General features: G+C 42.3%; 2 protein-coding genes across 2 annotated transcripts in view; one reads left to right on the top strand and one right to left on the bottom strand.

Annotated features, from left to right (window-relative positions):
• The first annotated feature begins 1083 nt into the window (after positions 1-1083).
• On the top strand, positions 1084-23129 carry dhx36 (DEAH (Asp-Glu-Ala-His) box polypeptide 36). The gene is given in 31 exon segments (XM_034548062.1): positions 1084-1681; positions 2378-2526; positions 2693-2806; positions 2956-3187; positions 3460-3462; positions 3789-3827; positions 3975-4145; positions 4348-4427; positions 6148-6222; positions 6756-6922; positions 7037-7118; positions 7254-7394; positions 12039-12070; positions 12073-12143; positions 15025-15112; positions 15807-15862; positions 15966-16030; positions 16323-16470; positions 16826-16942; positions 18545-18643; positions 19195-19230; positions 19232-19374; positions 19504-19588; positions 19673-19756; positions 19891-19908; positions 19910-19940; positions 19943-19990; positions 20133-20223; positions 20716-20836; positions 22031-22183; positions 22263-23129. Coding segments are annotated over 31 exon segments (3216 nt in total). The 5' UTR covers positions 1084-1429; the 3' UTR covers positions 22488-23129.
• LOC117741205 (rho guanine nucleotide exchange factor 26-like) overlaps positions 23029-24893 on the bottom strand; it is a 25508-nt gene continuing 23643 nt past the window's right edge. The window contains exon 15 of the mRNA XM_034548058.1: positions 23029-24744. Coding sequence (XP_034403949.1) covers positions 24602-24744 — 143 coding nt within the window. The 3' untranslated portion in view covers positions 23029-24601. The remainder of the gene's footprint in view (positions 24745-24893) is intronic.

The following is a 24893-nucleotide window of genomic DNA, read 5'->3' as shown; positions in this document are numbered from 1 at the left end:
TATTCTTATTAGATTTTAAATAATGATTGACATGTAAATGCACATAAATTATCTTCTCACACTATTAAGTTATTTTTAAAATCTATGAAAAAGAAATACCTTTGGCTTCTCTTTTCCCCCATTCAAACAATTGAAAATAAACACGTATCAAGCTATTGAACATCTGTGAATGTAAACAAATGCAGTATTTATTTTAATCCAATACAGACTGTCAAATTTTAATAAATGCTGAAAGTGGGATTTTTTAAAGCTGTAATTAAAGCATGGGGGAATTGATTTGTCATTTGAAAACTTACAAACGTGACATACCCACTACATCTCAAAGTTCCATGACTGTTAACTAAGTTATTGGGTTGCTATTTAGGTGTAGACTGTCTGTCGTCAGTCGACGAATGATGACAAGTACTCTTTGAGTGTTCGGAATACTAGAAATGCGCATTACACATACAGTAAATGTATACACACACACACACACACACGCACACACACACACACACACACACACACACACACACACACACACACACACACACAACACACAAAATAACATGCCAGGAACTCTAATAATACCTTGACAAACAGTGCCTGGCAACATGCTCTCTGTCGCCAAAAAGAATGACACCTGCTGTGAAATGATTAAGTATGTAGATGGTAGTGCCCATCTGTAGCTCATTTGCAGCAACTTGAAAAACACCTTTGATTATCCAAATAAAGCAAAATGGGGAAAAGAAAATGATACATTTTTGAGAAACGTTTGGATTGAGAAACGGCCGTGTCCCGGGAAACACCTTTGTATTCACAAGATGCTCAACCTTTCTGTCCTGCATAACACGGTTGTAGTTACATTTGTAACCATAACGTAATACAAGAGGCTAAGACTAAAATAACCTACAACATCTAAGCAAATGTATAACAATATTTGTTTATGGATTGAGGATAATTGAACAAAAAACAAGTTGCATTGTTAAGTACCAAAAATGGTAAAAAAACAGCTACCACCACCTCCACCAAACACAACTCGAACAACCAATCACAGAGCGCTACCACGGCAGGCGGTTGGAAATGATCTCTGACGTCGTTTCTACGCGACATGCCGATGAGCTCGAACAAGCGCCATTCGAAGTGTTGTCTCCTGACAGCATAATTTGAGTGTTGCTGTTTTATCAGTGAACTAGTGGGCCATCATTTCAACTGTACATGCAACGTTAGCTATCAAGGAATGAACTGTTGGCAGCTACGTATGTTTAAACTTCCGTCTCTGAGCCACTAGTCCATTCAACAATCTAACGTAGCGAAGCACCCCGGCGCTTTGCTACATTAGCATTAGAGAATAGCTACGTTACGATACACCGTTACGCTAGTTAACCAATATTGTTCGAGCGTTTTTTTTTGTCGGGTAGTGTTACCACCGGGTGTTTCTGACGGCGGTATGAGTTATGGACATGGTGGTCGAGGAGGGAGAAGAGGCACAAGAGGAGGTCGAGGATATAGAGATGGAAGCAGAGACCGACGGGACAGAGGAGGTGGAGTAGGTTCGAGTGGACAACGTTCCGAATTGGACCAGGACCAAGGAGGAGGTGGACAACGGGACCGTCCTCCTCCTCACCTGAAGGGACGTGAGATTGGCCTGTGGTACGCAAGATACGGAGTCGTGAGGAGGAAGCAGGGTGACCGGAGATCGGTATGGATTGTGTTTGGTAGCATGCACATTGTGTGTAGCGGGGCAGGTTGTCACTAGCAACGGAGGCACGTTTATGACAGGTCACAATTCCCTTTATACCGATGTATCAACCCCTGTAGTAGACACCAGAGTGCAGTGCCTAATTCCCAAGCAAAGTGTGGGGCATATGCTGATTTAATTGGAAAATGGTTAAAAGCACAAAGTCGATGTACATCGGTTGGGCAACATCTTGCTGATAGGTGGTATGCCTCCATTTAGTGGGTAGACAATGGCCTAAACAATAGAGACACCTTCCCTGAATGTTTTTAAGCTTCCAGTAATAAAAACTGCATTTAAGTTGTTTGTTATCGGAGCCATTTTTTAATTTCATTTACTGGGGTTTGGAATGGGCATCGAACGTCTCAGGGAGACATAATTGATTATTCATGGTATACATAAGTTACAATAGAAGTTGCATGGTGCTAAAAGAGCAAGTAATACTTCAGCTATCACTGAAATTCCCAAATAACTTAACAATGTATATCGCTCTTACATGGATTTTACATTTCAGAGGGATTCAGTGGAATCTTTCAATGGAATAAAATAAATGTGGTACAAAACTAATAACATTGCTTCAAACCAAACGCTGGTGTCACATTTGTACACGTTAACTGCAAGGTCATGACTGAATCTTCCCCTTTATCTGTCCTTGTTCAGCGGGCGGTCGTCCAGATGGATGAGTCCAGAGAACAGCATATTACCAAGCTGCTTAGCTCTGTCCAAAATGATTTCCCTGTTCCGGGGAGGGATGCAAGAGCTTCTACGTCTAACAGCTGGCAGGCAGGTGCAAATAGCAGTGGTCATTGGTAAGAACAGCTTCTGCAGCTATTCCATTCGAGACTTGCACAGTGTAATTTTGGGCTTACGATAAAGAAAAATGGAAAAAGTAGATGGGATCAAAGTGTCTGGAGTGTCAGTTATTTTTTCAGCTGCGAGTGCTGACAAAAATGTCACTCTAATTTTTGCTTGCAGCTACTTCGATGGGGAAATGTCTGAAGAGGAAAAACTGAAGATTGAGCTCAAATCTGAGGAAGAGGAGGAAGAAGTTACTTCAGGCCAGAAGAAAGCAAGTCACAAATCGCAACGGTAATTTTGCAAGCAAATAAGAAGCATTTCTCAAAAAGATATAGTTAAATATTTGATGGTGCTCCATGCCACAATCCCAGAACAACGAATACTGTTTGGTGATCCACCGTATTGTGGATATTTATACACTTCAATGTTTTTCCGTTCAGTTACTTCTCCCCTGCAGTCGTTAAAGATGAGCCTCCAGACACGTGGGATGAAGAAGATCAGCATCAGCAGCAGCAGCAGCAGCAGCAGCAGGAGAAGGAGAAGGAGACACTGAGAATGAAAGACAAGGACCTGGAGTTTTTAATCCAGGAAATAGCAAGAGACAGTTCACTTGATGACCGCTTAAAGAGAGATCTGCAGAGCAAGAAATCAGATCCAAAGTACAAAGAAAATGCTGGTGAGCATACAGATTAGTATCAAGTTCATTATGTTGAATGTAATTATTTATCATGTTTCAAAATGTCCACTGCACCTGACTTGTATTGTTGATTTGATACCTAAACTAATTGATATTGTTTTAGTTGGGATGCATAGCATTCAATTAAAAAAAGGTTACATGATTATTTCTATGGGGAAGATTGGTTTTCTAAAGCAGTGGAGTAAAAATAATCAAAGCTACAACAGGATAATTGTGGATGGGATGAATAATTATGAAAACCTGCAAGTTAGTTTGCAAGATGTCTTTGGCTCGTTTTGTACTCTGGGATCAACAGATGTTTAGTATAAGACCATAATACAGAGTACGGGTGGGAAATATGGGGAATTTTTATCCTCGCAGGAAGAAATTATTCCACATGTAAAGTATTGGTAAATGTTTTAAAAATTAATTTACAGAACAGATTAGTCACAGTATCACAATATTGTAATGTTCACATTATTATTGTGAATATTGAGGAATTACTGAATCATTGTCAACCCACTGCACAGACTTTGGTTCTCATTTTATTGATTTTCTTCAGTCTTAACAAATGTTTTACAAATTTTTTGCCTTCAGAAATTCAGAGAAAAACTACCATCTTATGCCAAACAAGAGGTATGTTTTTGATTCCACTAACTCTTAAAACAAACAATCTCTTCAAACATTGTTTATTCTGCTAAATTAAATCTTATCCTCTATTTACCCTGTTGCTCCTCGTCTCATGATCTGTTCTCTCATCTGCTTCCATCTATCTCTACTCAGGAGCTGGTTGAGCTAATCAACTCAAACCGTGTCCTGGTGGTGAGTGGGGAAACAGGGTGTGGAAAGACCACTCAGGTTACCCAGTTCATCCTCGATGACTACATCAATAGAGGCGTGGGCTCTATGTGTCGTGTGGTCTGCACGCAGCCTCGTCGCATCAGTGCCATCTCGGTATGTACTCTTCGTTTTTCAGCTCTGTGTTGGATTGTATGTTACTCTGTGCACACCAAGGATAGATGTGGTTGCTAAATTGTGTGATATTGTGTTTATCGGCTACATATGTCATTTCCTGCATCTGTCATTACATTTAGATGAATAATCTTGAACAATGCTGATTTGTGTTCTTAAATGTTTTGTGCATGCTTCCTCTCAGGTAGCAGAGCGTGTAGCAGCAGAGAGGGCAGAAAGTGTAGGAAATGGAAATTCTTGTGGTTACCAAATCCGCCTGCAGAGGTAAGGAAGTCTCTTCAATCATATGTTGTATACAAGTATTGACATACCTGATGCTATAGCATCTAGACTAACCTCTTTAGGAGCTGCCATTGTTGTTTAGAACCAACAGTCGCTTCTCTGTCTTGCACACACCAAAGCCACGTCAACGATGTGGAAGTTCATCAGTGTGCGTAAAGAAGACATAAAGCATGATTTGTAAACTGAAAGACCAAAATAAACAGTGGAGAACAACCTTTAAAACTTTCTGATGTTACGTTGTAGTTCATTACAGCTGCTTAGAGTAATCGCAGTGACCGGCTCGTCAATACTTGACGTATGTTGTCTCCAGCTAGCAATAATTACCATTTTCTTATACTAGTCAATTGATCACGGAAAAAACAAAACGCTTCCCAACATTCAGGACCTTCTGTCCTTTACAATAAGATGTCATGCATCAACCACTCCAAATGATGCATGAAAAGCTCCTTGATTTCCTTTTTGAGTTTATACCATATAACCTGCTGGATGTTTATCCAAACTCTCTTCTCATTTCAATCATTTGCAAATACCAGCTGATGCATGACTATTGGCAATGCATGCATATGCACATAACAATTATTATCATTGCACACAGAGCAGAGCAAGATTTATAGTGGCCTGTACACAAACATGAACATTTGATTAAATAATTTTTTTTAGACGAATGACTAGAGAAAATTATGGAAGAGATGATTTTTTTTAAGTGATATAATGGGGGAAAAAAAAGATGAGAAAAAGAAAAGCATAAATAGTTAAACAAAATACAAAATCAAGACACCAATTATGGTCATCAGCGTGCAGCTCCTTTTCCCAGTCCACATAGTGTGTGAAACCATTTGTGGCAGTTGTCACACTGCCGTTTCCTTGTTTAAACATTTCCACTGGTAACTGCGTGTTTAATGTTGCATTGCTATGAATTGTGGGTAATTCCCTTGGGCAAAGTCTGCAATATGGAGGTCAACATAAAGGATCATGGTCATGTTCATATATTGTACAGTACATAAATAACATAAAACTGATCAAGCTCATGTCCATACATCGTACACATAAGTCAGTAATTTCATTATTGAGACAGGCCGACATGTAACATATTACAACATACATTTGTGATAAATCAAAAAACCATGCAGCAGACCTGCTGCTAGTACTGCAGTGTCAAACATCTGTACACATTGCACAGCGTGCGTGATGAATGGGGGGTTCCTAGAGGCCCAGCAGCTCCACGAGGCCCTTTCCGCAAGTTAATCCAGCCATAGCGCCCGGCCCCTGGGATCCTGCTCCTTCAATAGTTTCTTTTAATTCATAATAAACATGGTTGTTTGCTGTAATCACTCCATTTCACTGTTATTCATTATCTTTTTTTAAAAATGTATTATCTTTATGCTGTTTGATCATTGCTTGATGATCTTTTTAGGACCACTGCATTTGCTTGTATGATAATATGTGTGTGTGTGTGTGTGTATATATATATATATATATATATATATATATATATGTATGTGTGTGTGTGTGTGTGAATATAAATGTATGTATGTGTATATATTATTTTAATTTTTTTTTTACAGTTGCAGACACAAATGTAGGTAAATTAACAGAGAAACCTGAGACTATTTTAGATATCTTTTGTCTTCGCTTTATACTCATCTTAATTTGTGTCACTTGGGAAATGTAGTAATTTTTTTTTTCTGCTTCTATTTCTCAGCCGGTTGCCACGGAGACAAGGTTCGGTTCTGTACTGTACAACAGGCATTATTCTTCAGTGGCTGCGTACAGACCCGTAAGTCTCCCCCAGCCTGCTTCCTCATCACATCTTCACCCTGCATTTCTTCTTCCTCATCCTCATCCTCTTTGTGTCTTTGTTGCAACTGTCCTTCCTCCAGTCTCTAATTCCATCTGCTTCACTCCGCTTTATCCCCATTGATTTGTGGTTAAATGTTTACTCTCTGTGGAAGAAGCATTAGTATGGGTCCCTCATTCTCATCGACAGAGAAATGAAGACACACACACACACACACACACCACAGACACACACACACACACACACACACACACACACACACACACACACACACACACACACACACACACCACTTACTCACAACACACAGAGCTTCTGTGACTCATCCCTGCATTCTGAGTATCTTCATAAAAAAAAAACAGACTTATGCTGCGTTCACACGCATGAAATATTGCATTTATCATGCTATGTAGTGGGACATACTAAATCTTTTTTCTGGCATACTAAATAGTATTGTCGTCTGGGCATTGGAACAAAGCAACCCACCTAAAATTAACCATTTTATGTTTCAGATTATTGTCCAGCATCAGCCACCTGGTGTTGGACGAGATCCACGAAAGGAACCTGCAATCTGACGTTTTGCTCGTGATTGTGAAGGACATACTCGCCATTCGAGATGACCTCAAGATCATCCTCATGAGTGCCACGCTCAACGCAGAGAAGTTTTCTAAATATTTTGGTATGCAGCCTACCAAATGACATATCAAAGTTTTTTCAGCGCTGATCTTGCTGGTTAATTGTTTTGGATTGTTCCTCCTTCTCATCCCCCCGTTTCCCCGCATCAAACCTTTAGACAACTGTGAAATGATTCACATCCCTGGCTTGACATTCCCAGTTGAGGAGTTCCTACTGGAGGACGTTGTGGAGTTAACCAGGTAGAACGACACTGCTCCCAAACATACACATTCAAAGGCAGTCGCACACTGCCATGCACACACACAAATACAAATGGAACCACACCCTTCTTGTTTAATTGGGGTCTTATATAAAGTGGTTGGTGTGTCTGCCAGGTATCGTTGCCAGAATCTGGACCGTCGCCCCTCAAGGAAGAGAGGCTTTTGGCAGGGGAGCAACTCCAGGCCTGAGAAGGAGGCGAAAGAGGCTGAATACAAGGAGAATTGGCCCAGTTATGCACGCACACTGCAGGGCAGGTGAGTTGGGGAGAACGTTAGGAGCAGCAGCCAGGTGATAGATGTGGCAGTTTTAAAATGAATATCTTCTTTTCGTTGTGAATTTGAGTGTTTAAAAGCTAAATGTAGAGATGGGGAAGTGCCTTCGGAACACTTGAACCTTTAAAAAATGTGTTAGGTAAAGACTAAATGAATACATCTGCATTGAAGTGTTGTACCCACGCCTTTGGTAGCTAAGTACGAAAACGACAATGTCGCTCATTTGCGCCTCTTCATGTAACTCCATGCATAGGTAACATACATATATAGTGCTGGGTAAAGATGAAGAAATGTAATCGATTAATCGCATGATTTCTCTGTGATTAACAGCGATTAATCGCATTATGCGCACAATTCAATAATGAATTAAAAACTAGTGTATTACACGCTTTTACTTTAAAGTAATATTATCAGAACAATATAACAGGCACTCTCGCAGCAACAGCAAGTTAACATACAGTATTTAAAATCTGTTTTCTTTTTCTTCTGTAAAGGTACCAGAAGAAACATGTGTCTTTTATCAGGGAACAGCATTACAGTCTCTGTTCAGTAGGTAGGATCCCTGTAGAGTGACGTTAAGTGGTCTAGCACTAAAGAAAATACACAGCTGTAATTTACTGTGCAGGGACCTTTTAGCCTTTACAGCCTGTGGATTTCCTTTTAGTGAATCTCAGTCAAAGAAAGATAAATATAGAGTGAACAGGTACCAACAGTTAGTTTAAGTGGCTCATAACTTTTCTGCATTTGTTCAGGACTTTGTCAAACGCACTGGAATCATATTTCTGTCACCACTAAGTGTTCTGACTTTATTGTAAACGGTCCACTTATGTCCAATAAGTCCGGCGTCATTGTGATGATTGTGATCATTGCCAGCCCTAATATATACATACACAACATATACAAACAAACTGTCATTTACATACTTTCTTACGTTTTTTATTCCACAACTGCCTCAATATTTTAATACAACTCAACAAACACTCTTCTTCTTTTATTACAGCTATTTGCAGTGCAGTTTTTTTTCTTTGCCACCATTATTACAGCTCTGTGTCACTGAATCGATGCAACAGAATGTAGACATGATTTATTCTTGTGTACTGTACTTGTAGAAAGTGTACTCACTGTCTGAATGCACAACCCTACAAGCATGCACATTCAATGGGCAGAGCTCTTAGCAAAGCTATATGTCACTCACTACACTGTATGAAGGTACAATATGTCCTAAGTAAGTATAATTCAGGACTTAAGTGGCAAATCAAGGTTAGAGCCTATTTCGCACTTCATAGCCGTGACTTTGTCTTGAAACAGTAGTCAGGTGCCCATTTAAATATTTAAATTGGTTTCTTCCTGTGATCATTCCTCTTGTCCATACTGACATTTCAGTAATAGGTTAGACACATCAAGTATGTTCAAGAGATCCATCCATCCATCCATCCATCCATTATCAGCCGCTTATCCGGGGTCGGGTCGCGGTGGCAGCAGGTTCAGCAGGCCGACCCAGGCCTCCCTCTCACCTGCAACACTTTCCAGCTCATTCTGGGGGATACCGAGGCGTTCCAAGGCCAGCCGGGAGATATAATCCCTCCAGCGTGTCCTCGGTCTTCCCGGGGCCTCCTACCAGTTGGACGTGCCCGGAAAAACCTCTAATGGGAGGCGTCCAGGAGGCATCCTGACTAGATGCCCGAACCACCTCAGCTGACTCCTTTCGACACGAAGGAGCAGCGACTCGACTCCAAGCTCCACCCCTGATGTCCGAGCTCCTTACCCTATCTCTAAGGCTGAGCCCGGCCACCCTACGGAGGAAGCTCATTTCGGCCGCTTGTATCCGAGATCTCGTTCTTTCGGTCACGACCCAGAGTTCGTGACCATAGGTGAGGGTTGGAAACGTAGACCGACCAGTAAATGGAGAGCTTTGCCTTCCGGCTCAGCTCCCTCTTCACTAAGACGGACCGGTACAGCGCCTGTTTTACTGCTGCAGCCGCACCGATCCGCCTGTCGATCTCCCGCTCCACCTTACCCTCACTCGTGAACAAGACCCCGAGATACTTGAACTCCTTCGCTTGGGGTAGGCAGTTTGTCCCCACCTGGAGGGAGAAATCCGCCGGTTTCCGGCAGAGCACCATGGCCTCAGAGTTGGGATGTGCTAACTCTCATCCCTGCCGCTTCGCACTCGGCTGCAAAACGCCCCAGTGAATGCTGGAGGTCACGGTCCGAGGAGGCAAACAGGACCACATCATCCGCGAACAGCAGAGAGGCGATCCCGAGACTCCCGAACCGGATCCTCTCCGCCCCTGGCTGTGCCTAGATATCCTGTCCATGAAGGTCACGAACAGGACCGGTGATAAAGGGCAGCCCTGGCGGAGGCCAACACCCACCGGGAACGTGTCTGACTTACTACCGAGGAGACGAACACAGCTCCTACTGCAGGTGTAACAGAGACCGGATGGCCCGTGCCAACGGGTCCGGCACCCCATACTCCCGCAGCACCCCCCACAAAAACCCCCGAGGGACCCGGTCGAAAGCCTTCTCCAGGTCTACAAAGCACATGTAAACTGGTTGGGCAAACTCCCAGGACCCCTCCAGTAATCTTGCGAGGGTAAAGAGCTGGACCACTGTTCCACGACCGGGACGGAATCCGCACTGTTCGTCTTGAATCTGAGGTTCGACAAGCGGTCGGAGCCTCCTCTCCAGCACCCTGGCATAAGCTTTTCCCGGGAGGCTGAGCAGTGTGATACCACGATAGTTCGAGCACACTCTCCGGTCCCACCTTCTTGAAGATGGGAACCACCACCCCGGTCTGCCAGTCCATGGGCACTGTTCCCGACCCCCATGCGACACTGAAAAGGCGTGTCAACCAAGACAGCCCAACAATGTCCAGCGCTTTCACCATCTCAGGGCGGATCTCATCCACCCCTGGCGCCTTGCCACCAGGAGCTTTTTGACTACCTTAGGCGACCTCTGCCAGGGATATGGGTGAATCCACACCCAAAGTCTTCCGGCGCTGCCCCCTCTCCGGGGGACATGTTAGCCGGGTTTAGAGTTCCTCAAAGTGCTCTTTCCACCGCCCGACGATGTCCCCAGTCCGGGTCAGCAGTTCCCCCCCACCTGCTGAGAACAGCCTGGGGTAGACCCTGCTTTCCCTTCCTGAGCCGTCGGATGGTTTGCCAGAACTTCCTTGAGGCCAACCGAAACTCCTTCTCCATGGCCTCCATGTTCAAGAGATGTATTTTTACATTGGAATTATTAGTCCATTTAAAATAATAATAAAATAAATACATACACCCAGCATAAACATATTAACTATTCAATTCAGTTTATTTTGTATAGCCCCAAATCACAAATTACAAATTTGCCTCAAGGGATTTACAATCTGTACACATACGACATCCCTGTCCCCAGGACCTCACATTGGATAAAAAAAAACTCCCCCCAAAAAAATAGAAAAAACGCATCAGCAGGGCCATGGCAGGAGGCCGGCCCACCAGGCATGAGGCATCGCAAAAGAGGCCAGACCAATGAGGTCGGCCTTTGAGGCAGGAGGCGCAGAGAAGGAGGCAGGGCCATTGGGAAGGAGGCCAGGTCTAGGCCAGAGGCTGGATGCAGGAAGCAGGGGAAAGGGGTCAGGACCAGCTTCAGACACAGCCAGGTCCAATGGACCCTATGAGACGTGAAGTCACAAAGACTCAGAGGATGCAGTGTTAGTAATGTGCAATGAAGAGATGCAAATTCATCCATAAGTAGAGAGAGAAGAGGAGATAGGTGCTCAGTGTATCCTAAAACATCCCCCAGCAGCCTATAAGCTTATAGCAGCATATCTAGGAGCTCAACCAGGTCATAACCTGATTCAGCCCTAACTATAAGCACTATTAAAGAGGAAAGTCTTAAGTCTGTTCTTCTATGTGGTGACTGTGTCTGCTCCCAGCTGTTCCATAATAAGAGGAGCTTGGTAACTGAAGGCTCTGGCTCCCATCCTAATTTTTAAGAACTCGAGGAACCACAAGTAGCCCCGCATTTAGTGAGCGCAGCTCTCTAGTGGGGGAATATGGGACTACAAGCTCCTTAAGATATGATGGTGCATCACCAATCAAGGCTTTGTAGGTGAGAAGAACAATTTTAAACGTGATTCTTGATTTTACAGGAGCCAGTGCAGAACAGCTAATACAGGAGTAATGTGATCTCTTTTCTTAGTTTTTGTGAGTACACAAGCTGCAGCATTCTGGATCAACTGGAGGGATTTAAGAGACTTATTAGAGCAGCCTGATATAAGGAGTTGCAGTAATCTAGTCTGGAAGTAACAAATGCGTGAACCAGTTTTTCTGCATCTTTTGAGACCAGATGTACCTAATTTTTTAAATGTTACGTAGATGAAAAATGCAGTCCTTGAGATTTGCTTCACATGGGAGTTAAAGGACAAGTCTCGGTCAAAGATAACGCTGAGATTCTTTATAGTGTTGGATGCCAGGGCAATGCCATCTACAGAAACCACATCACCAGATAATTGATTTTTACAACAAAACTCCCCATTTGTGCTTTTTTGCTAAGCTGCTATGCAATGTGTAACCACGTTATGGCACAGAAGATGGAGGCTTGTCTATTTATTAATTGTCTGTGTCCCATGTTTTATAGATACTCCGACAACACCATTGAGACACTGGAGATGTTGACAATGACGAGAAGATTGACCTGGAGCTGATCGTGACACTGATTCGCCATATTGTACTCAAGGAGGAGGTGAGTTTAACTTTGTGTCTGTTTCAGGGCAGCCATCTGAAAGTGGCTGAATTCTTTTCAATTTTAGTCTTAAATTAGATGTATTTTTACATTATACTCCATTGATGAAAATGGGATTCCAGGGAGTTTGTTATATGGGTCGAAACAGCTGAAAAGCCCTGAGTGCCCATGTCACGGACGCTTCTCCTGTAGATTTTAAGATTTGTTTTTTCTTGGACTTGAAAAGCTTCTGATCGTAGACGGGTGGACAGAGCAGAGCTTCATTAGGTACATGGTTTAAATTCAAATAATAGTGAATAGTTGACAGCGATACAGAGAGATGTACAGTACATTCCTAGTAGAGCAGATGGAAGGAACAGGAGGGCTAGCTTCCAAACATGGAGCGGCATCAGATCAGAGGAAATATCACATATTCTGACAGCAGAGCTGATGAGTGATCGAACAGATGCACTCCCAATGCACATCCATCTTTTATTTTATTGTATTTTTTTTTTTAATACTCTTTCCTGTTCAGACTTTGGTAATGTGGAGAATAATTCACAAAGTCAGATCAGACGGCTCTTTTTTTCCCTTCTTTTTTCGCAAAGGTTTGAGATGTAGCTAAGGTGAAGAGGCCTTCAGTGTGGGCTTTTGTCCACTCTATTAGAAGGGAGAAAACAATGGTGAGGACAACTTGTAAAATGTGCCTGAATGGAAGGAAAACAATCAATACTGCTCTCACTTTTCCTGTATTTTTCCAAACGAAGTGAAACTAGTTTAACATATTTCTTAGTTTGTGGTGTATAGGAGAGAGAGACAGAAAAAAGAGACAGGCCCAGAATGAGATGTGACTAACACAGTCAGACAGAATAATTATCCCTTCCCCTCTGAAGCCATATCTCTATCAGTCACGGCCACCCTGAGCCAGTCAACCAGCTGATTCGCCATGGCATTGCCCAACTGTCGAGAGGGAACTGCTTGATTCTCTGTGACGGCGTTCTGAACCGAGGAAACGGGACGTCTGCCGAGCTTTCTACTGTGATGATTGGTTAATTATGTTGCCGGAGTCTTTGATCAGACACCTAGGGGGGTGCGTACAGCCTTGTGTGTGTGTGTGTGTGTGTGTGTGTGTGTGTGTGTGTGTGTGTGTGTGTGTGTGTGTGTGTGTGTGTGTGTGTGTGTGTGTGTGTGTGTGTGTGTGTGTGTGTGTGTGTGTGTGTGTGTGTGTGTGTGTGTGTGTGTGTGTGTGTGTGTGTGTGTGGTGTGTGTGTGTGTGTGTGTGTGTGTGTGTGTGTGTGTGTGTGTGTGTGTGTGTGTGTGTGTGTGTGTGTGTGTGTGTGTGTGTGTGTGTGTGTGTGTGTGTGTGTGTGTGTGTGTGTGTGTGTGTGTGTGTGTGTGTGTGTGTGTGTGTGTGTGTGTGTGTGTGTGTGCCCGCGTGTGTGTGTAGCCCAACACTACAGAGCTCGCTGTGCGATTTTTAGTTGGAATTAATCAGCGTCCATTATTTACTCCATGTGTTTTTGACACCGCTTGCATCTCTCTCCTCCTCACACAAATCTAGTCCCAAGTGGGTGACAGTTCTTTATCTCCCCTTCCTCTCAGGAAGTCCTTTTTAAAGACTCGTTATTTTGTATCGGCCTAATATTATCCTGAATATAATTTTGTTTAGTTTTAGGTGTTTAATGTAGCAAAATATCATTTCCAGAAACGTAAAAGTAAAATTTTCGTCCGGATTCCAAGGTTTAGAGCGTCTAACATTTTGATTTGTCTTTAGTTCAAATGAAAAAAATATTTTCATTGTTTATTTCTGACCTTGTCAGCATGGTGCATATATCTTTGTCTTAGAAGCTGCTGATTATGTGAGTAATTATTCCAAAGCCAGGTATTAAACCTCACTTCTTTTTGAGTGTTTGTAGCTGGCATAAAAATCCTGGTTTTATTTAGTTATCTAAAATCATGAAATGAGGAACATCTGCTAACTCTAGACAGTGTTTCATTGTTGTAATCTCAAAAGTTTTCTTCATGTTTATTGACAATTGTTTATGAGAAACCTGATGAAAATTCAAATACGTTTCTTTACTTTTTTGTATTTACACACTGTTTTAAGCATTTATAACATATAATAATGACAAATACTTGCCATATTTTTACATTTTACATTTCTCCTGAAACAAAGAGCAAAATATTTACCCCAAGGACATTTTCTGACACATTTATTGATTAAAAAAAGACACAAAGGACCAGGCGGCCTGTCATCATTACAGATGTAAAAGGGTTAAATAATGTAAAAAACTTTAAACTGATGCATTGAGATGTTTGGCATTTTGTTAAAGGAAAACATTTTATATTCCTCAAAAGTGAATTGTAATCTCTAAATCTTGATTCATTGCATTATTCTGTGTATAATTCAAGGTATGATTTATCCATTGCAGCATTATGTGATGTTGTTTTTATGTTTGAGGGGCTGATGCCTACTTTGCATTCATTCCATTTGCTCTGGAATACCTCCAACTTAATGAGTTACTGCTGATATTTTCTCAGCTGGCATGTGTGTGCCTCTATATCTTCCAGGTGACGAGTTGGTTTACCTCTTTTCATTTTCTTTGTTGCTTTGAGAGAGTCTATCCCTGTGGTAATGTGAAGCAGAAGTAGCGGGAAGAGGTTGTTGTCATTATGATGTTGGCAGGCGTTGTCGTGGCCGAATGTGGGGGCTCAGAGCGGCTCCTCCGAGGACACAAAACCTTGCTCACTTGGCTTCGTTATTGTTGCGGCTCCTCTGGCTAATGGCTGTTTGTTTCTGTTGGCAGTTTGTTTCTTGTTGTATATTGTGTCTTCTGAAACCCTGCTGTTTTATTGCGTGGCTTTCAGCTGCTAATTGTTGTGTCATGTCTGTGTCTGACAGGATGGAGCAATCTTGGTGTTCCTTCCTGGCTGGGACAACATCAGCGGTCTCAACGACCTGCTCGTGGCTCAGCAGATGTTCCGATCAGGTACACGCGTGGAAACACACACATCCTAGTGACCTCAGTGTTGATATACTTCAGAGGAGGTCGTTATTCACTCACGTTTGCTGCATTTTACGTCCTTCTCTTTTAACATGCAGCTGTTGAAGGGAGAAAGCCTTTTCTGTGCCCAGCTTAAATATTGTATATTATACGTTGGAGCATGACTATGTTACTAGTTTGGATCCTGTTCAATGTAACTTACAAAAGTGTGGAGAGCTGGAACAATTAATCCACTGGACATTAATTGTGTTTTAGAAAATCTATATTTTCATATTTTCTGATTCATTAATAATGGAAAATAGTTGCAGCCCTAGTGTGCTATTAAAACTTACAAAACGTTAAGTGCACCTATATTGAGAAGAAATATAGTATTCTGTTGTTAAAACCTTTTGAAATGTATATATTCATAAATACATCATTTTTCTTTGAAGGAGGAGTAGCTATAAATGTAAGATTATTTTTTTAAATAAAAACATTACTGAAGGAGATTTTTAAATATATACTGAATTACATCTCTTGTGTTTTTCTGTTTATATTTAATAACAATATAAGTTGTGTTGCCAAAGATGAAGGTTATATTTTTCAACATAATTGTTAAGCCTCACACACTACAGGTATTATATTATGTTGGCAAATGGTTCTTTGTTTGATTTTTCTTTTGTGTCCTGTTGTGTTTCAGACCGGTTCGTTATCATCCCTTTGCACTCTCTCATGCCCACCGTTAATCAGACGCAGGTTAGCATTCTTCTGTTTCTCTCTCCGTCTGCCAGTTGTCCTTCTTTACTCCCTATTTGATATCAGAAAAGTCCAATCTTATGTTCCCCCCGACTCTTCTCAGGTGTTCAAAAGGCCTCCTCCTGGAGTTAGAAAGATTGTGATTGCTACCAATATAGCTGAGACCAGGTATGTATGTATGTGTGTGTGTGTGTGTGTGTGTGTGTGTGTGTGTGTGTGTGTGTGTGTGTGTGCGCGTGCGTGTGTGAGCAATTTAAGAATCTGCATGCACTCCCCTCACATCACTGTACTAAATATAGACTCTAAACCTACCAGAGAGCAATATTTTATTTTTTTAATTCTGAATGAGTGCGTGTGAATCGTTCTTCACAGACTGCTTTGAAGATCTGATTTGGTCTTTATTTCAGCATCTTTTTTCTGTCCCTCCCTCTTCTTCTTCTCTCTCTACTCTTCCTCACAGCATCACTATAGAGGACGTTGTATATGTGATAGATGGAGGCAAGATTAAGGAGACCAACTTTGACACCAGCAATAACATTAGCACCATGACAGCGGAGTGGGTCAGCCTGGCCAATGCCAAACAGAGGAAAGGACGTGCTGGCAGGTATGTGTGTGGGTATATAAAGAGGGCATGCTGTAAATGACTGCCTCTGGCTATGCAATGCTTTTCTGGATGCATTATTTCAGCCGACTCCTTTCTGCCTTCCCCGCTGTAAACACTGAGGAAAGCAAAGTGTAGTCACTCCTGGGTTGTTTCCAGTCTGTGACTCGAGACGTCTGTTCTGTTCACTAGCTCTGACATCAAAGTGGAGCGAGGGCCCAATTAGCAGGAGCTGCTTACCGAGTGAAGTTTCATCCCATTGATTTTATATGAAGCTCTTGTCACAGGACTGATGTAACACGCAACCTCTTTTTTTTTCTCCCTCTCTCTGCCACTCTCTTCTTCTGTGCATATATGCAGAGTGTGTCCCAGGAAAGTGCTATCATCTGTACAATGGTCTCAGGGCCAGCCTGCTGGATGCTTATCAATTACCTGAAATCATGAGGACACCACTGGAGGAGCTCTGCCTGCAAATCAAGGTTGTCTATGAGGAGAGAAAGACTGAGACGGACTGACAGAGAGAGACAAATGGGTGTTGTCTGGGGAGTTTAAGATGAGGAAAAGATTGCCGTGAAGGCAGAAGGGGAACGAGGACACGAATGGGCACTTTCTTCTTTGGTTGCTTACTATATGTTTCTCCTCCTCTTCTTTAAAATCCACATACTCTAGTCAGAAATATTTCAGCCCATGCTAATGGAACATTAAGCCAAAGTTCACTGAGATCTAGTGTTTGCAGTGATTGTTCTCACCAGGCTTTATTGGATATGCATTTGAGTGTATGTCTTCCACTTCAGTTGGAGGTATTGGGAATTGTTTTATGTGGTTTTTGAAGCTAGTGGCTGAGAGGAGGACTGTCCTTAAAATGAGAGAAACACTAACAACATGCTAACCCTGAGAATACTCTCTCATGCACAAACACTCCAACACCAACCTATTAGTCTGACATAGAAATGTGGTCGCTATGGACCCTATGAGACGTGAAGTCACAAAGACTCAGAGGATGCAGTGTTAGTAATGTGCAATGAAGAGATGTAAATTCATCCATAAGTAGAGAGAGAAGAGGAGATAGGTGCTCAGTGTATCCTAAAACATCCCCCAGCAGCCTATAAGCCTATAGCAGCATATCTAGGAATTCAACCAGGTCAAACCTGATTCAGCCCTAACTATAAGCACTATTAAAGAGGAAAGTCTTAAGTCTGTTCTTCTATGTGGTGACTGTGTCTGCCTCCCAGCTGGTTCCATAAAAGAGGAGCTTGATAACTGAAGGCTTCTGGCTCCCATCCTAATTTTTAAGACTCGAGGAACCACAAGTAGCCCCGCATTTAGTGAGCGCAGCTCTCTAGTGGGGGAATATGGTACTACAAGCTCCTTAAGATATGACGGTGCATCACCAATCAAGGCTTTGTAGGTGAGAAGAACAATTTTAAACGTGATTCTTGATTTTACAGAGAGCAGTGCAGAGCAGCTAATACAGGAGTAATGTGATCTCTTTTCTTAGTTTTTGTGAGTACACAAGCTGCAGCATTCTGGATCAAATGGAGGGATTTAAGAGACTTATTACAGCAGCCTGATAATAACGAGTTGCAGTAATCTAGTCTGGAAGTAACAAATGCGTGAACCAGTTTTTCTGCATCTTTTTGAGACCAGATGTGCCTAATTTTTTAATGTTACGTAGATGAAAAAAATGCAGTCCTTGAGATTTGCTTCACATGGGAGTTAAAGGACAAGTCTCGGTCAAAGATAACACTGAGATTCTTTATAGTGTTGGATGCCAGGGCAATGCCATCTACAGAAACCACATCACCAGATAATTGATTTTTACAACAAAACTCCCCATTTCCTTACTCTTCAATTTCTCACAGTTAGATTAATGTATTTAAAAATCTCTATTTGATGTGGAGGTGAATACATATTTAGTTTTCATCTTTTGTCATCATCATCATAGTCTGCTCAGCACTTTACTATAGCTATATACTGTACTGCCCACAATTCAGTGCTAGAAATTACAATTAAACAAACAGAGTGGAATTTCATATACAAATAATGACTGATAAAAGTGTGATGTTATGTGTGCTGCCTAGATTTTGAATCTTGGGTCTATAGCTGCATTCCTGGAGAATCCCTGGACCCTCCCACTACAAAACGCCATCAACCTAGCCATCAAGAACCTTGTAGACCTGGTAAGAAAGTTAAGATCATTAATGTATGTTTAAAGAACAAATCAGAAATATGTCTGCAACTAACAATTAGTTACATTATCAATTCATTGGACTCATTGTTTCAGCGTTAATCAACATTCTATTTTGGTCGGCAAAAGAAATGTACCAAAGTAATTTGGAGAAAAGTAGCATTTTAGGAAAGAGACTCTTATCTGAGCATGTGGTTTCAAGGTCTCCTCTCTGGAAGCGTTATTTACAAATCTGCTAGTTCCAAGGATGCGCGTCCTCTAGTGGAGGAGGTAGATTGGAAAAGAAATGACTAAATGATGAATCAGTACTCATTCAAAGGGTTTAAGAAGATAAAGGGAGAACATTATTTCATGCTAACAAGGTTAAAGCACAATAGATTCAATGGAAGAAAGTGTTATGTGACAGTAACAAAACTCAAAGCAGCTTAAAAAGCCTTAATTAATACATCTTTGCATGCATTATATTTTGGGATATTATTTCCTTCTTGTGGATAGAAATGTGTGTCGAGCTGGAGATGACTAAAGATGTTTGATTTGTGCTAGAACGCCCTGGACCGCTCAGAGAATCTGACCGCGCTGGGGTTTCCATCTGGCTCGCCTCCCTGTGCAGCCTCACATTGGCAAACTCATTCTGTTTGGAGCTCTGTTGGGATCCCTCGACCCCGTACTCACCATTGCTGCATCACTCAGCTTCAAAGACCCTTTCTTCATACCCCTGGTAGGGCACTGAGCTCACAGACATAAAAGTGTGTGTCAGCAGCGACACAACACATTGCTGCACTCTATCTCCTTCTTCTTCTTTCATTGCAAAGTAGGTCTTAAAGGAATACTAAATACATTTGTCCGTCTCAGGTAAGAGAAGATGGCAGACATGAGGAGAAGGACCCTGTCCAGAAACTCCAAGAGTGACCACCTCACTATTGTCAATGCCTTCCAGGTAAGATGGCGCACATCTCTCACATCTGTCTTTAATCTCTGGCTGCTGTATGTTGATTCTGTTCTAATTTATTTGATTGAGTAGGGCTGGGAGGAAGCAAAACACCGTGGCGCCAGGTATGAAAGGGAGTACTGTTGGGACAACTTCCTGTCTGCCAATACACTCCAGGTGAGCCAGTCTGATTATGAGTGTTGTACTGATGTGCTTTGAAAGAAAAACCACATTACATGTTCAAGTTGACTTCTGCCTGGGCAGATAAGGACATGCAGCCTTTTAGAAGCAATGTGTCCTTTGTTATTCAGATGCTGCACAATATGAAGAGGTCAGTTTGCTGAGCATCTAATGCATACAGGCTTGTCAGTAGCAGGGACCCCAAAGACCCCACATCCAATGTCAACTCAGGTAACCATGAATCAATTATTCATCGATTGGTTCCGAAAATGCTCTTTCTTATGAATCTTAAAACCAGACCGTGGAGCAGTCATGAAATATCATATGCAACATGCTCATTTTTTATTTCTCTAACTCTCACTTCCTTTATCAGACAATGAGAAGTTGATCAAAGCGGTGATTGTAGCTGGTCTGTACCCGAAGGTGGCCACGATCCGACCATCTGGCAGCAAGAAGAGGCCTGGGTGAGTCTGCCCATTCAATGTGATGAACAAAGAGAGAGGAACGGGCTCAATAGAGAAATGGACAATCAATAGAGAAATATAGAGAAATGGACAATCATTCTTGTTGAACTTTTGATTTAGTCAAGCGGTTGGTTTTGTCGGGCTGATTTGTCTTTGGTACCCTGCTAAAATGGAACGAGGCATTAATTCATATTAACAAGCACAAAGCACCTGATGGGTTGTTTCTAGAACTAATTAATAAGAGGAGATTTGACAAATAAATGTTGACTAGAAGTCATTGCCATATACTGTAGCGCATGGTGGTAGTCGCAGAGACATTGGCTGCGATCGTCCATCTACAGTCATGAGAAATGTTTCCCCTTCGGTTCTGTTGCCAGTTATTGAGATAATGATGGTAGTACAACTATAATATTCTTGTTTATTAATTAAAAGTTTGAACCAAAGTATGTAACCCTGACACCCAGACGCACTCTAACATCTTATCTTTCTCAGGGTTAAGGCGTACACCCAAGCTGATGGAAAGGTGTGTATCCACCCGAAATCAGTCAATGCGGAAGAGACTGACTTCAACTATTCATGGCTCATCTACCACCTCAAAATGAGAACAAGCAGTGTGAGTAAGCGAGGGGACACGGGAAATCAATACCTGTGTTTCAACTCGGCTGCATGAATTTGGTGCTTTTACATTCAAGTGCGTATGGCTGTGTCTTGTTGATTCTGTATGCGTCCTCTGAAGGACGCATGGTTTATTCCAGCTTTACTTTATTAATATTTGATTAAAACGCTGCCTTTCAACTCGCCCTCAAAGGCTCTTGTGCTTCAAAGCTTCCAGACACAATGTAAGAGGTGGTGGGGGAAAAAAGGTCAATGCGGCTCCCCATTGCCACCCTCTCTCCTCTCCCTCTCCTTTTGTTTCTTGTCTTTTATTATTGCCCCTCTTCACTCTTTTCGCATCTGTCTGTCTTTGTTATTCCTGTGCCATCTCTTTGTGCAGGAAAACCCCTTTCATGTCCTCTCTGATTTCTGCCTCTCACTTTGCCTCTTGGGTCTTAATGAAGAAAGTGTTTTGCTGGATTTCACCATTAGTATTGCCATTATCAAATGTTTTCAAGTGGTTTTGTGCACAATGCTATGCATTTGTGTCTATTACATACAGTAAGTAAGGTGTTCAGAGATGAATAAGTGAGAGAGAAGGAAGCAAAAAGTCCTGGAAGAAAAGGAAGGATAGTGAGCGATGACTCCCCGACCACCTTCCTCTACCTTTCTCTGATGCTAATTTTCAACACTTCTCTCTGTTACCTTGAAGGCTGAAATATAAATCTCTATATGTTTTTTGTCTACTGCTTATGTAGTCTCAAGAGCTAAGCATACGGCGTAAGTGTGTGCAGAGAGTGCATTAAATGGAGCGTCTCTTCTATGTTCTGTCTAAATATTTCACATTTTCAATTATTATATTATATAACATATTTACTTACTTTGTCATTTCTTTAAAAACAGATACTATTTTTTATTTGGGCATCAATAGTCAAGCTATTCTGCATGAGCAGCTGTCAGTTGAGCACAGGATGGAAAATAGATGGAAGAGAGTGGAACACATTTGTGAAATTCACAGACGGGGCAAGATGACATTTCTCTCAACACATTTAAGTCGCACAGCCTCTCTCCACTAATGGGACACTTTCAGCCCACACCAGAGTAGCTGTCGGGCACGCCTGTGTCATAATGATCCCGCCACTGACCGTGTGAGCGTGTTTGTCTTCAAGCTTCTGTCATTGTGCGTTAGCGACATCTCTCTGCGTGTCCTCAGATCTTCCTCTACGATTGCACCGAGGTATCCCCGTTCTCTCTGCTGTTCTTTGGAGGAGACATAACAATCCAGAAAGATGAGGACCAGGAGACCATCGCCGTGGACCAGTGGATCGTCTTCAGATCCCCGGCACGCATAGCTCATCTTGTCAAAGTAAGCAAAGGACACACTCGCAACAAAGCCAATAATGAGATACATTTGACTGACCGAGCTTTACCTGTCTTTTCTACAGAGCTTAAAGAAAGCGCTGGATTCTCTGCTTGAGGAGAAGATCCGTAAGCCTGCTCCCGTAGACTGGCAAAATCGTCAGTCCAAAGACTGTGCCGTCATCACAGCCATCATAGACCTCATTACCACCCAGGAGAAACCTACAGGCGGCACTAGGGGCTATGGCAACACGTGGGCATCTGCCCCAAGAGGACAACACAAACACTTCAATGACGATGATGACGATTAGGTGTGGCTGGCTTTGAGGAGAAATGACCCTTGGCCACAGAGGTTAGTTGGGATATTTATGACAACCAGCTGGCCTCTCTGGTGGCGCTTCTGAAAGCCAGTATGCAATAGTACTGGAAAATGTTGTACACTTGAATGACTCGCATTATTTAGTTTTTTTGCCTTTTCTGTTATTTAGCAAGGACCAATCCATGTTCTAATCCACAATCAGTACCCATTTTATTTGGTTTGATCTTGCTCCTCTTTAATGTCACTGCACAATAAAGAAAGGATCAATACATTAAAAAACGCCTGGCGTGGCTTCATCTGCTTGACTAAGATGAATTGTAGGAATTCAAAAACAAAGTGATCACCATTACTCTGAAATATTGCAGGCTTTATTATGGGAAACCATAATCTGTTCTATGATGGGAGAGCACCATTTATTCTGAGCTTTGAGCGAGCAATTATGAAAATCACCTGGGTAGTATTTGGATACAATCAACACCTGCATAGATATCATCGCACAAATATCTGAAAAAGTGCTGCTGGCCAAAGGATTTATGTACAAATGGCTCATTTATTGTTCCAAACGTTACTGGAGTGATCCTCAAAGTACATTTCATATTGATTATTGAGAGTACATGACAGGCCCCAGGCAATTGAGCTTTTATTTATAGTGGCTGAAATATTAAAAGGTTGTCTGCAGTTTCTGCAATATAAATCTGTATTTAGGCAAACATATGTTACAATTCAGACTGCTTTACATATTTACATGTACACAGATGATTTACAATAGTTACAAGTACAGGAGGTGATTGAAATAAAGAATGTCATGCTTATGTGTGTGGTATTGCAGAGGTAATGTTCCCTGAGTGCAAATGCAAAGCTTTGTCTGGATACCCATGTCCTTCCTCCTGGGTGCTCTGCCCGCTACCGTAACACCTCGCTTCATGTAGCTCAACAGAGTCATGTGGGCCTGGTGGATGGTGTCATCACCACTCTGACCAAGCCATTCATTTCCTTTGGCTGGGCATGGCAACACTAAAACATATGACTCACGCTGGACAATCACATTAGAAGCAGGGGCGCTCTTCTCTTCCGGTCTCGCCATCAGCACACACAAATTAATTCAGCTTTCCTCTGTAACATCACAGATATCAATCCTGGGGGGGATGGGGGGGTATTTATATTTACAACCCTGGCTGGCATCTAAGGTGTGAGATATTTCCGGCTGTCCAAATTATTGAGTGGATGGGGAGAAAAATGGCATACGTGACACAAATGTAGTCTGATTCACGGTGGTGGCAAACGGCAAGGTAGAGGACTCATACTTCTACTTAACCCGTGGATGTCATGAGATTATACCTAGAACTGTAATTCTAATGTATGACAGTTTCATGACAGTTTCATGACTTCAGACAATTAGCATTCATGTTTTTTCTGCAGCTCAACGTACACCCTTCTGTATTTTCTTGTAAATATCATTGTACTAGTTTTACTTGTGTTCAGATGCTCCTGAAACACGAGTTCTACACTAACCCACACACTAAAGAAGCTGCTAATCCCACCGCCTTGCCTTATTATCTCTTTCACAACCAACATCTTCATAGTTACATTGTTACTGACAAAGCTCCTAATTACATGGCCTGATGATCCTCATTAACACATCAGGCTGCTGTCATCTGCACACTATTAAATCTACTTTACCTCCTAAAGCGATACTGTAGTTCCAATTATTACATGGCACATCGGTCACGTTTAACAAATGTTTGGAAAAAATAACATTGACAAACTTCACATCAAAAGTTAAGTAGCGGGCGGCATGTTGAAGTGACTGGCAGTGGGTGTTAAGTTTTCCTACCAACCGGGTAATGAATGAATGTGATGGATCCCAACCACATGGGAACCGATCAGCAATTAAGGAAATCTAATTGCTGAAGTCTTAAGAACTATGGCTTGATCTTTAACCCACTGAACAGTCAGGCAGCTTGGTCCCGGGAGGCCGGCCACTGATCTGGTTACTGAACTCATTTGTTTGGGTTCTCTTCTTAAAAGGAAGGTCACTGGTGATTTAAAGGCTCACTACCAGCTGAGCGAAGCCCTCTGTGGGTTTAAGCCCCGGGCTCATACGGCTCACACGTTGGTCTCCAACCCCTGCAGACGGTCCATCCTCTGCATGTTGCGCTCGATGGTGGCCTGGCACGTGATTGGTTCAGCACACTCGGCGAGGAACCACCCCCTTTCGCCGTCGCGCAGTCGCTCACCTTCATACCAGCCTAAGAGGAGACATTGCACCGATGCATGAAAACTGAAGCATGTGTTGCGTTTCCACGTGATCTGCTTTTGATGCTCAATGCAGACTGTTCTTTAACAGGAAAGACAGTTACTATGGTCACCAAAAGGGAAAGGACCTTTGGCCTCTGTA

This window comes from Cyclopterus lumpus, chromosome 13 (genome assembly GCF_009769545.1).
Source record: "Cyclopterus lumpus isolate fCycLum1 chromosome 13, fCycLum1.pri, whole genome shotgun sequence".
NCBI lineage: Eukaryota > Metazoa > Chordata > Actinopteri > Perciformes > Cyclopteridae > Cyclopterus > Cyclopterus lumpus.
The sequence above is the reverse complement of the archived record's forward strand: the minus strand, read 5'-3'. Positions and strand labels throughout refer to the sequence as shown.